This window comes from Poecilia reticulata, linkage group LG18, assembly GCF_000633615.1.
Source record: "Poecilia reticulata strain Guanapo linkage group LG18, Guppy_female_1.0+MT, whole genome shotgun sequence".
NCBI lineage: Eukaryota > Metazoa > Chordata > Actinopteri > Cyprinodontiformes > Poeciliidae > Poecilia > Poecilia reticulata.
Genome location: NC_024348.1, coordinates 20,249,363 through 20,261,172, shown reverse-complemented (window position 1 = coordinate 20,261,172; position 11,810 = coordinate 20,249,363). Strand labels below are relative to the sequence as shown.

Genomic DNA, 11,810 nt, shown 5'->3' with positions numbered 1-11,810 from the left:
CAAGTTTTATGGATGGGAACTACCTTCCCATTGATGCAAACACCCATCTCAAAAGTTCCTCTTTCCCAAAAGCGAAAACATCAAACAAACACGCAGCTTTGGACAGACAGTTTCATGGAAAGTGCAAATGGAGACGAACGTTAGTTGGATGTAACATGATTATAGAAAAGAAAGAGATTCATTGATGTTTGCTACCTTTCCTTACAGGTCATCACCAGAAACCCTGAACCCCAAATATCTGTTTTTGTTCTTATTATCTAAATACTGAAATTACATTTCAAATGTCAAAATGGTTTATTAGTTATGTGAAAAATCTTTTTCTTTAGGTAGGATTTTTTTTTTTGAGGCAATGACGATGAGATTGTTATTTTCATTTGTAACACTACTTATTCTTCAATCTGCTACTGTTTTCCTACTTCACAACAGACTCACACAGACACTGACGGACAGAACGATATCTACAGGATTTACAGTCTTACCCTTTTATGTAAAATGATATAAAGTGAGAGAAGCAAAGAGCTCATCGTTTGGACCGCAGTGTGCCCTTACGTTCAGTCCAAATGCATCTTTAAAGCGATGCTTGAACAGTTCAGGTGATAAAAATGGACGTCAGTCAGTTGATCAGGAATAAAACAGAACGTTTTAAATTAGGTGAAGGTATGAAGGACCAGAAAACAAAGACCGAGGCTGAATCCCATTTCCAAAGTTCAGCTCAAATCTCTTTTCCAGACTAAAATGTCAATATTTTTTTTATAATTTCTAACAGTATTCAGAATTCAAAATCATTTTATCGTCTCTGTTGTTTAAAGTTTGGCTTTAAATCCAGCAAGATGGAGAAGAACCAGCAGGCTCTGCTGGCTTTTAACCAAGCTCCTGATATTTGCAGAAACTGTCGTATTTCAGGTGTATTAAGATATTTGTACAAGAAACTGGACCCAAAATACTTGGTAATATTTTGTGTTTTTGCAGTGTAGCCTGGATATGATTAATAGGAAATGAGAATCAGCTCATTAAATGTGTTTTGAGCTCTGACTTTTCTTTCTTGCTCATTACATCTTAAAAGCCAAAATTCAGATTTGCTGCCTTCATTTTCCCAAGATTCTTCAAATCAACTCAAACTTCAGTTCATAAACACTCAGAAAATATTCAAAAAATTGTTCCTTCTGGAGAAATATTTCCCAAGATCCTGCATTATTTTTATAAAGACGGGAATATTCAGGTAAAATAAAATAAATAAATAAAAAGTACTGGATCAGCAGCGCAGACAGGCACAGTGCTCAAATATCTCCTTAGCAGGTTGATGACAAGTAGCAGAAGACGACGACATGAGTTTTCTCCACCGAAGGAGAGACAAAAGTTGGACACATTTTCAGATGAATGGAAGACATCCTGGCTTGGCAGGAACTTCAGAGCAGTTCTTATTTGTAGCAAAATCAGTAAAGTCCCGATGAAAGTTCATTCCAGACCACGCCGTTTAACCAGGAAACTTTGGCGGCGTCGGTGGCTCGTCCGTGTGTTCAGGACCTGGTTTCAGCAGCGGCGCCTGTTTTAACGGATCAGAACCGGGCTGTGTGCAAAACCTCCTGGGGATCAATTGGCACGCGCTCTGGACGGTTACCAGGAGACAAACTGGATTTAATACTGGAGAGACTGGTCTGGAGTAAATAACCAGGAAACTCAGTCCATGTCAGAAGACCAGAGAGAGAAGTGGAGGAAATAAACTTTGAGTTCATTTTAAATTATGCAAACTCGTTTGGTTTGCTGGAAATTAAAATAGATTTAAGGCTATTTTGTTTAGAAGTGAACCTTATTTCTGCAAACTTTAACATGAACTACAATAAAGCTCATTTAGAGAAAAGAGACTCGATAAAAGATTATTGATTGAGTTTCCATGGAAACAGGTACCAGAATCAAATGTCCAAACTGAGATAGTGGGCTTTGTTCAGTTTTTGAGAGCAAAGGCAAATTTATCAAACTTATTTAACATTTCTGACCAGATCTGAGGGAAAATCCTGCAGATGTGGTGAATAAATCTGTAAGTATTCAGTGGATTTGTCTGCCTGTCAGTAGCTGCGTTTCCACTGATCATTTCAGTTATGCAAGTAATCTTCTTTCAGGAAACATGGCAAACATTTCCAATAAAAACATTTTTTCCCCAACACTAAAGGAATATCAACAGCTTTGCACAGACATGTAATGGAAACGCAGCTACTGGACAGTTTGGTTTTAGACCTCGTCCCTAAGATGACGTTGGGAAAACTTCACTTTGTGTGTAATTCAGTCACTAAAAATGTATTTGAGAATGTTTAATTTCATCTGTCTATATTTTAAAGTTTTACTTTCCTAGAAGTGAAAGGGAGCCGGTTGCAGGTAAATGGAGACTTTAGGAAGATTATTCGGCTCCCAGTTGGTGAAGACTCTCCAGACTGGATTGTACTGGTTCCCTCAGACCAGTGGCACTGGGATGCGGCCTAAACCAGTGGTGAGGGAACTTGTTTCGTCTCCAGAATCGGAGACTCACGATCCGACTCCTGCGCTTCTTCGCCGGCGTGATCCTCAGGGCCACTCACAGCGTTTGAGTCTCCCGGCGCCTCATCCTACAAAAAAAGCAACTTTACCACCATCATAGACACATTTCTACACGGTAAGAACCGAAACGCTGCAGCCGAGTGGAAAAACTTTCATTTTTATGTTTCTTACCGTCACCCAGGGGTGGGAGAGGACTTCCTCTGCAGTGAACCGAGCATCGACGTTCACCTGCAGCATCTGACTGATCAGCATCTGAGGAGTGTCAGCAGTAAAAGACTGGTCTGAGATTTAATAACATCTTCAGGTCACATCTACAGGTTGTTTCTTTTAGCTTCACTTTAATTTCTGATTTATTGCCATTTTCTGCTCCGGATAACCGAGCTTTAGTCCAAAACAAACTAAAACAGATGATGATCATTCGTTTTAGTTCTTTTTTTCTCAACAAGATATTAATGTACAGAGATCTTGATTGAATTTATGGTAATTTCAAAGAACAAACAATGACTTTTATGCATGTTGCTGAATTATCGATAAGCTGTAACCTCGGTTCAGTTGATATCTGACGTTTATTTTTCCTAAACTGATCCGAACCTTTGCTGACAGGCTGATGTTGTCCCAGTCTGGAGATGGAAACTCCAGCTTCCCTCTAAGGATCTGATCAAACAGTTCCTCCTGGACGTTATTCTCACTGCGGAAAGCAAAGCAGATTTCTGTTCGTACAGTTACAAATAAAACACACTGTACTAGCTCATTAAAGTTACAAAAATATGCACATTTTTATTGAATCTGTTGAAAAATTACAAATGTTCCAAAGTCCTTCTCGAACATAAAACAGGAAACGCTCATAATAACATGAAACCAACGCATGGTGATGTAAATAAAAATATTTATTGATAATTTTCTGGTTAAAGTAAATTGTTGCGTTTACTGACCTTCGGAAAGGTGGGAAACCACAGAGCAGGATGTAGGCGATGACTCCAGCTGCCCAGATGTCCACCTTCAGACCATAACTAGAAGAAACATCAACATTACTGGCTGTTTATGAACTAATGGGATGATTTACTCACCAAAATATGGAAATTAAATAATCTAGCAAACCACAAAGATCAAGAAAAAATCCAATAAAAATGTGTGACTTGTATGACTTTAGATTATATCCAAATAAAATCTGCACAAACACAAATTGTTATCACTATGAAAAGTATTTAATGCATCTGAATAAACATTTTCTTTTGATTAACAAGACGGGAGATCTAAGGAATCTTTATCATTTCTGCCGAATAATAAAAACATCCAGAAGCAAATAAATACATTTATAAAGGAGCAAAAAAGAAAAGAACCATCCATGTTTTTCAGTAGGTTTTTAAAAAAATGTCATTTTTAGTCTCTGGTGTTTCAGCAAATCTGCACTTTTAGCTTTAGTAGGTTTATTAAAAACCAATAAAAAATAATAAAACTATTGTATTTAGCAGCATTTGGGAATGACTGTTGGATCTCTGTTTTGTACAAAAGTAGTTAAACGGAATAGAATTAAAAACTAAAATCAAACACCCATCACCAAAAAATGGATAAAGAATTTCAATTAACGAATGAAAAAAATAATAATCTGGGAAATTCACAGTATCGAACAAATTCCATTTTCTCTAAGAGAAGAAAGGAGAGGAACGCTGGAAGAACTGGCCGTAGTGTTTTACTTCCTGTCTCTCACCCGGTCTCGGCGATGATCTCCGGCGCCACGTACGTCGGCGTGCCGCAGACGGTGTACAGCGGACCCTCCACCACTGTGGCCAGACCGAAATCCCCCAACTTCAGGGACTTGGTGCCGTCCGGATACTCGCACACCTGCAGAGCGAAACCAGAACTGAGCGCCGCAGAGTTTAGGTTAAAGCAGAAGATGATGCGTTTGGTACCAGCAGGTTCTCTGGTTTGATGTCTCGGTGGACGATGTTCATCCGGTGTAGATACTTGATGGCTCCGGCCAGGTTGAACACCATGGCGCTGGCGTCTCGCTCGCTGTACTTGGTGGAGGAGGTGATGGCGTCGAAAAGATCGCCGCCCTGAAGGAACGAGTTAAACGTGGAGAATGGAGTCTTTACTTATTCATTCAGTAATGATTAAACAATGAAACAAACTATTAACACAAATATGTTCAAAAACGCATTGAGAAAGTTCTCATTTGTTTAATCTAAGCTTAATTTATCAGTTTATTTAGGTTTGGATTAAAAAGAAGTATTAACAGTATAAGATCTGATGCTGGAAAATACATGAAACAGAGAAAAATACAGAAATGTGCAAAAAACATTGAGAAACATGATTTAAAAGAAAAAAATCTAAGCCTAATATCAATATTTCTTCAGTTTCTGATAGAAAAAACAATAATGCTAAAAGAATCTGAAAATGACAACTTTTTTTCTAATTTAAAGGTCTGAGATTGGTGGCTTTAGGGTCAGAGGTCAATCAGAGGACCTTAACGAGCTCCATGACCAGGAAGAGCTGCGTTGGCGTCTCGTCCACCTCGATCAGCTGGATGATGCTAGGATGTCGGACCCGCCTCAGAACCGCCACCTCGTTCTCGATCAGGTGTTCCTGATCAGAGAAACGTTTTACTCAGAAAATCTTTTATCCTGCTAAACTAGATAAAAAGTTAATAACTACACACAAACTGATGCAATTTAACAGCTTGTTAGTTTAGATTATTGCAGAAGAGCCATAATAAAACTGTTTTTTGCTGGAAGCAGCAGCAGCTACCTTCCCGCAGCATCGGGCTTTATCGATGATCTTCAGAGCGAACTCCTGTCCCGTCGACCTGCGGAAAGAAACGAGCAGGAAGAGTTAAAACCTGAAAAAAATACCTGATAAAACGACAAACAGGCATAATCAATCATTTTTACTCTTTTATCAATCAGCAAACCCTAAGTTTAAGCAGATTAGATGAATTTTAATTAAAATATTTGGCAGAGAAAATGGATTAAAACTAACCAACAATTATTTTAGTTTGCGTATCAGTTATTCTGACGATTAATCGATTACCGATTTTTTATTTAAGGCTTGTTATACAATATTAGGAATGTATATAAAATAAACATGTCACTGTCTAAATTGCAATGGCGGCATTGCTTTAGTGGAGGCTTCATTATTTGTAGGAAACTGCAGCTAATAAAATAGTTATTATGTATTTTTCTGCTTGACTCAACATAAATAAAGTAGAACTGATCTGGAGATCAATTTGTGAATCAATCAACTAATGACCGGATACAAAAAGGTGTCTATAATAAGTTTTTTGTTGGGTTTTTTTTTTTGCAAAAATTGAAGATTTACAAAGGATTTTTAAAAAATCTTAAATAAAACATATTTTTTTCTGTATAGTTTTGGTTGAATTACTGCTCTAATTTAGCTGTTCTTTGAAAAAATTGCCTTTTTGTACTAAATTATATTTAATTACAAATGTGCAACAAAGGATTCTTAAAATTATTATTTTTTTTATTTATATAATTAATCTTTAAATTTAAAACCTGCACACCATCTAACTACTTCCATAACGTTTAGTGCGGTTTACCTCTCCACACACTCCTTCACCACAGCAAAGTTTCCGTCTCCGATCACTTTTCCCACCTTGTACTTCTCGTTGATGGTGGAGGACGAAACGGACCGGTTTCCATTCACTGAAAGACAAGAAATATTTAAAAAATGTGATTTTATGAATAATAAGAAGCACTAACAGAGCTAAACTCAAGCTGCTTCATCATCTTTATCTATGATGCTTCAGTGGATTTTTCTAATAATAAAGACTAAAAACTGTTATGTTTTTAAGAAACAACTAAAAAAATCTTCATTAAATTTCATTTTTACCACAATGGAAGCACAAACCTTCCTCTGCGTCGTCGTCCGGCTGCTCGGCTTCCCCGTTCACATCCGTGGAAGACGCACGGCGAGGAGAAATCTGGTGGTAAAACAACAGATGTTAGGTAATAAAACCAGGTCAGATCCCAGTTAATACTGCAGGAAATCTGAATTATAAACTGAGAAAATGGTTTTAGACTTTAATAGCTTTTTTCTTGTAAAATGTAAATATATTTGTTGAGGAAGATCCACATTTATGAGCTGCTTCCTTTTTCAAAGCCATTTATAACTTCAAAACCATAAAAATTGGGGCTTTTTAACTGATTTTTAACGTTATTTTTGTTGTCTATGTGATGAGGTTTTAGTCATTTTTATTAATGCTTCATAGTGTTTGTAATTTGATGCAAAATAAAGGTGATAAACTTTAAATGAAAACAGGACAGAGGGAACGGCAGTAGCTTCCTGCAGCCACCAGGGGGCAAACTCTGCTCATCTCTTAACTTTAGCAGCAGAAGAAACCGAGTCTGACCTTCCTTATTCTGAATATGGAAGAGATTTTCTTCCAGTTCAACACCAGCTCTTTCAGATTCAGTCAACTTAATTTAAATCACTTTAATCTGAATTAAACTTTTTTTAATAAATCTGAGAGGAAACTAGTTTTCAAACATAAATCGTCTCTCTGACCTTTAAGTTGCGTCGTGTCCCGGGACTGGTGGGAGACGGACTGGACCTGTTGGACTTTACAGCCGCCTGGGATCCTGACACCTCATTGGCTGCATGACGGAGAAAAGAGCGATCTGATTGGTTAAAACGTGTTCGCATGTTTAAAGTTACAGAGTCATTTTAAGATCCATAAAACAACTGAAAGAAAACATTCAAACTTTCTAAACCTATCAGTATGCCTAAAATATACAACTCAATGTGACGGACGGTGGGTTGGATGGATGGATGGATGGATGGATGGATGGTTGGTTGGTTGGTTGGTTGGTTGGTTGGTTGGATGGATGGATGGATGGATGGATGGATGGTTGGTTGGTTGGTTGGTTGGTTGGTTGGTTGGTTGGTTGGATGTTTCTCTTAAACCAATAAGTTCCTAAACTGGTTCTTAAACCTGTGTCTCCATGGTAACCGTCGTGGTTCCCCACCTGAGCCCGGCGACTTGGTCCTGGATAAACCTTTGGGTGGAGTCCTGGAGGAGGAGAAGCTGGAGCTGCTGGGAGTTTTGGGGGTTTTCTGAGGAGGCGTACGAGGCGTCTTGGTCCTGCACTCTGGAGACGGACAGATGGACGGAAAAGTTGGTTACTTTTTCTTATGCATCATGCAAATGTTTTCATGCTTCTATCGAAAGCAGGTTTTAAACTTCCACGTAGAAACTTTTTGTTGATTTTCAATAGGAGCTGCTATAAAACAAGGAGAGGTTCATCGATAAGTCAGCCATGATTTATTGATCATATCTGAAAATCAGCCACTTTGTCCTTCTACTCAGACGTCACATCGGGAAGTTCTGCTGATAGCCGCCCCGCTGCTGCCAACTTAGCGACTTTGTTGATTTATTTAGTTACTTTACAGACAGAAAAAATGGTTTTGGCCAAAATTGGCCTTCAGAATCAGCAGGTCTAACATTTTACAGGAGAAGTTTTTGTTCTTCCATTTGGGCTCCTGTTGCTTATAAAAACAGTCCAAATTATTTTAAAAAATTACCCAGCTGTTTTTTGAGCTGTTTCAAAAATGTCTGCCCGTTACCTAGCAACCTAAGTGGAACTCCAGCATGTTTGGTTAGCTGGAAGATGTGCTGTACAATGGCTGCTGGAAAAGATAACTGTTGTGTTGTTGACTTACCATCCAGAAATCACTTGCTACATTCTTGTTGATTGTAAAGGAGGCTCCATTTCTGCTTTTCAAAGCTGTAGAATTGTAGAATTGTGCCTGTTTGCAGCTATTTTAAGGTGTGAGTGTAAACGTTTAGTTGGGGGCGTGGCCTGCAGCAGATTATTTGGCTTTAAAATGACAGAAGGCCTTAAAACAAATAAAATTTCATTTTCTAAGAATGAGTTTGTGCGAAAAATTTGACTTTCTTGTTTTGTGTAGGCCATAAATCTATCCTAACCTGTTCAACGAAGCATAAAACGTCACCTTTAAGAAACCTGTCATATGTTTTAAGCTTCAGGTTCACTCTGATGTGCAACACTGTGGAATAACCTTATGTTTTATAACGCTGAGGGCCAAAAGTATTCTAGATATCCAGAATATTTCATCAGATTTTGGAGGTAAAGGAGGTAAAAATTTCAGCCTTCAGTTTGTGTTTCTGATGCTCACCGCTCACGAAGGCCGAGGTTTTCCCAGAATGCGTCAGCACAAAGTCGTCCTGCGCGTAACGAAACTTCTCCGGCCCACACGCCATGAACACATCGTCATCCCCGAAGAAATCCTGCAGACAGGTCAGCTGCACACACACACACACACACACACACACACACACACACACACACACACACACACACACACACACACACACACACACACACACAGTTAGATTCAGTGACTGAGGGATTTCTTTTCTGAGCGGAGGACAGATGGGAATATTTAAATCATGTCTGCAGCTCTTCAGCAGCTTCTGGCAGACCAGAAACAAACAACGAGCCGCTGAGGAACGTGTCTTGAGGATTACAGACAAAGTGTTCATCAACACGGATTTATGCAGGCGGAGAAACGGAGAGAGAGAGGAAAGGTGAAGAAAAGAGGGATCAGCAGAAGTATGAAAGGAGGGATTAAACGGAGGGAAGCTGCAGCAAAGTTCACACCAGGTCCTGAGATAAACTGTCAGGATTTACTGCGATAAAATATAATATTTAGTATCCATCCATCCATCCATTTTCTTTACACCCTTGTCCCTCAGTGGGGTCGGGAGGTGCTGGTGCCTCTCCAGCTAACGTTTTGGGCGAGAGCCTGGACAGGTCGCCAGTCTGTCGCAGGGCAACACAGAGACACACAACCATGTACACACACACTCACACCTAGGGACAATTTAGAGAGACCAATTAACCCGACAGTCATGTTTTTGGACTGTGGGAGGAAACCGGAGTACCCGGAAAAAACCCACCATGCACAGGGAGAACATGCAAACTCCATGCAGAGAGACCGGGGCTGGGAATCGAACCCAGAGCCTTCTTGCTGCAAGGCAACAGCTCTACCAACTGCACCACTGTGCAGCCCCAATATAATATTTAGTAACTTTGTTTAATTTTGTACAGAACAGTCCACACTGGAACTGGAAGACATTTTAAATGTCCAAAATAAAACTAATAATAATGAATAAAATGTAAATAAAAACAAACAAACAAAACAAATAAAATAGATTATGAATTGTTAAAGTTAACATGAATAGTTTTTTATTGGATTAGGTGTAAAATTAAGTTCATATTTCTACATGCTACTCTTCAAACTAAACCAAACATAATGAAAATAATGCTAAACCAAATGTGGCCTAAAAATGTGAAAATATTTGAGTATTTTCTTTTGCTAATTAAAAATGTGGTTTATTATTAGCTGTATTATACGAAATTATGATGCATTAAACCGTTAGCTTCTGGCTAACTGGGTTCCTCCCCCGAGTTCAGGAGCTTTTCTGTCTGAAAGGTCCATAAGTCAGAATCAAGTGGCTTAACAGGAAAGTGTTCAGGTGGAAGCAGAGAGAAAACGGTGAATGTTGAGGCTCCCCAGAGAAATGAAGGAAAACATTCACTTTCTGTAAAAGCTCATTTTACACAGCAGAGGTTCAGGTTCCCACGTTTGGTGCTGATCGTTTTCATTTTCCCTTTGGATCAATAAAGTACTTTCAATTGAATTGAATTGAATTGATTCTATGCTACAAACTCATGCTAATGCTATTCTGTTTCCATGGCGACGGCGACACCAAACGATTCCGGAACTGGATCCTAGACAACGTGCCGGTTCCTTGGCGAGCCGGTTGCCATGGAGACCACACTGCAGGGTGAGAGATGGCGTTTCTCTCCGAGCAAGCCGAGACGTGAGGACACACACACACTCACACACACACACACACACACACACACACACACACACACACACACACACACACACACACACACACACACTTTGGCCTTGATGCATTCATGCTGAGGCCGACCGACAGAATAAAAGCTTTCATTGGGACTGAAGTGCCTTCAAAATAAAAGTCCCAGTTTAAAAAGAGAAAAATAATCAGCAATTTTATTTTAAAAAGAGAATTTAATTAATGTTTTTAAATGGTAAAAAATGTGGGTTTTATGTGACTCCTATAGTTTTAATATAGTTTTATAGTTTTAAATGTTTTAATATTTTATGAAATTAGATTAATAGAAGAAACTTTGCTATTTAAACCAAGAAAAACAACTTTATGTTGGTTCAATGTTATGATTTTAAACTCCATCAAGCCACTTAGTGCTTGAACTATAAAGAAATACAAAATAAATACAGATAAAACCTTTAAATAAAAAAATATATTTTAAAAATGTGTAATTCTTTTTAAACCAGGTTATAAATAATTTAGTGAAACACTAAATTTCTCCTCAGATGCATACTTTTTAATTCTAGGAGCTGCATTGAAATATTAAGCTAATTTAAATTCAGGTATTTCTGTGCATCCAACCTTTTGCAAAAAAAATAAATAAATATTAAAGTAAATATGAATTAAATCCCATTTAATCCCAATAAATTCACAGCAGCTCTACCTAAATGTTCTTATATTTCACTTAAAATTAGCCTGTTTAGTTCTGCATATATTAAATATTTCCTTTTTAGAACTCTTCCATTATTTCAATACATGAAAAACCACTTAAAATCTTTTTTCTTTGCACTTTTTGCAGCTCAGACACGCATAAAACCTCAACAGCAACATTTTAATGTGAACAAAAATTATTTTAAAGCTAAAATTAAACAACTATTTCAAGATTGCAGCCCAGCATGCTTTTATTTTGAAGGCAGTGAACGCTGCTTTATTATCCTTAAGTGGATGCTGCATCCACTCTGACACAATCAGGGTGTGTTCATCTCTGCGTGACTCAATAAAAGGTTTTTCTCTTCGCTCAGATCCGAGCTGCGTTCACAACAACAAACGTCCTTCAGTCGGTTTTCTGCTGCCTCTGCTTTCCTTCAGCTTATCTGCAACTTCAAATAAAAACCTGCCTCTGTTCAAAAATAGCTCCGCCGGTCGGCCTGTGACAACTTTAAATCCTCACACCAAACCGAGCYGCAGAGCGGATCAGAGCGCAGTCAGAGTGTTTAACAACTGGACTTTAGCTGACGGCTGCAGTTCTGCTGAGCGCCGAGCGCCACAGRCCGACCCGAACTGTAAATTAGCGGTTCTGTTGAGGAGTAATTCTGTAATGCGCTTTAATTTGATTTCTGGCTCGACTCAGACGGCTTTGTTCGATTCTACTTCA

General features: G+C 38.5%; 1 protein-coding gene across 1 annotated transcript in view; it reads right to left on the bottom strand.

Annotated features, from left to right (window-relative positions):
• Nucleotides 1–1,015: 1,015 nt before the first annotated feature.
• The window catches only part of LOC103480876 (serine/threonine-protein kinase DCLK2-like), a 20,472-nt gene continuing 9,677 nt past the window's right edge, over nt 1,016–11,810 (bottom strand). The window contains exons 3-15 of the mRNA XM_017310346.1: nt 8,686–9,197; nt 7,515–7,637; nt 7,054–7,142; nt 6,397–6,469; nt 6,086–6,191; nt 5,278–5,335; nt 4,996–5,115; nt 4,440–4,586; nt 4,238–4,371; nt 3,462–3,539; nt 3,121–3,217; nt 2,701–2,781; nt 1,016–2,597 (exon numbers count right to left, since the gene is read on the bottom strand). Of these exons, the coding sequence (XP_017165835.1) occupies nt 2,472–2,597; nt 2,701–2,781; nt 3,121–3,217; nt 3,462–3,539; nt 4,238–4,371; nt 4,440–4,586; nt 4,996–5,115; nt 5,278–5,335; nt 6,086–6,191; nt 6,397–6,469; nt 7,054–7,142; nt 7,515–7,637; nt 8,686–9,197 (1,744 nt within the window). The 3' untranslated portion in view covers nt 1,016–2,471. The remainder of the gene's footprint in view (nt 2,598–2,700; nt 2,782–3,120; nt 3,218–3,461; nt 3,540–4,237; nt 4,372–4,439; nt 4,587–4,995; nt 5,116–5,277; nt 5,336–6,085; nt 6,192–6,396; nt 6,470–7,053; nt 7,143–7,514; nt 7,638–8,685; nt 9,198–11,810) is intronic.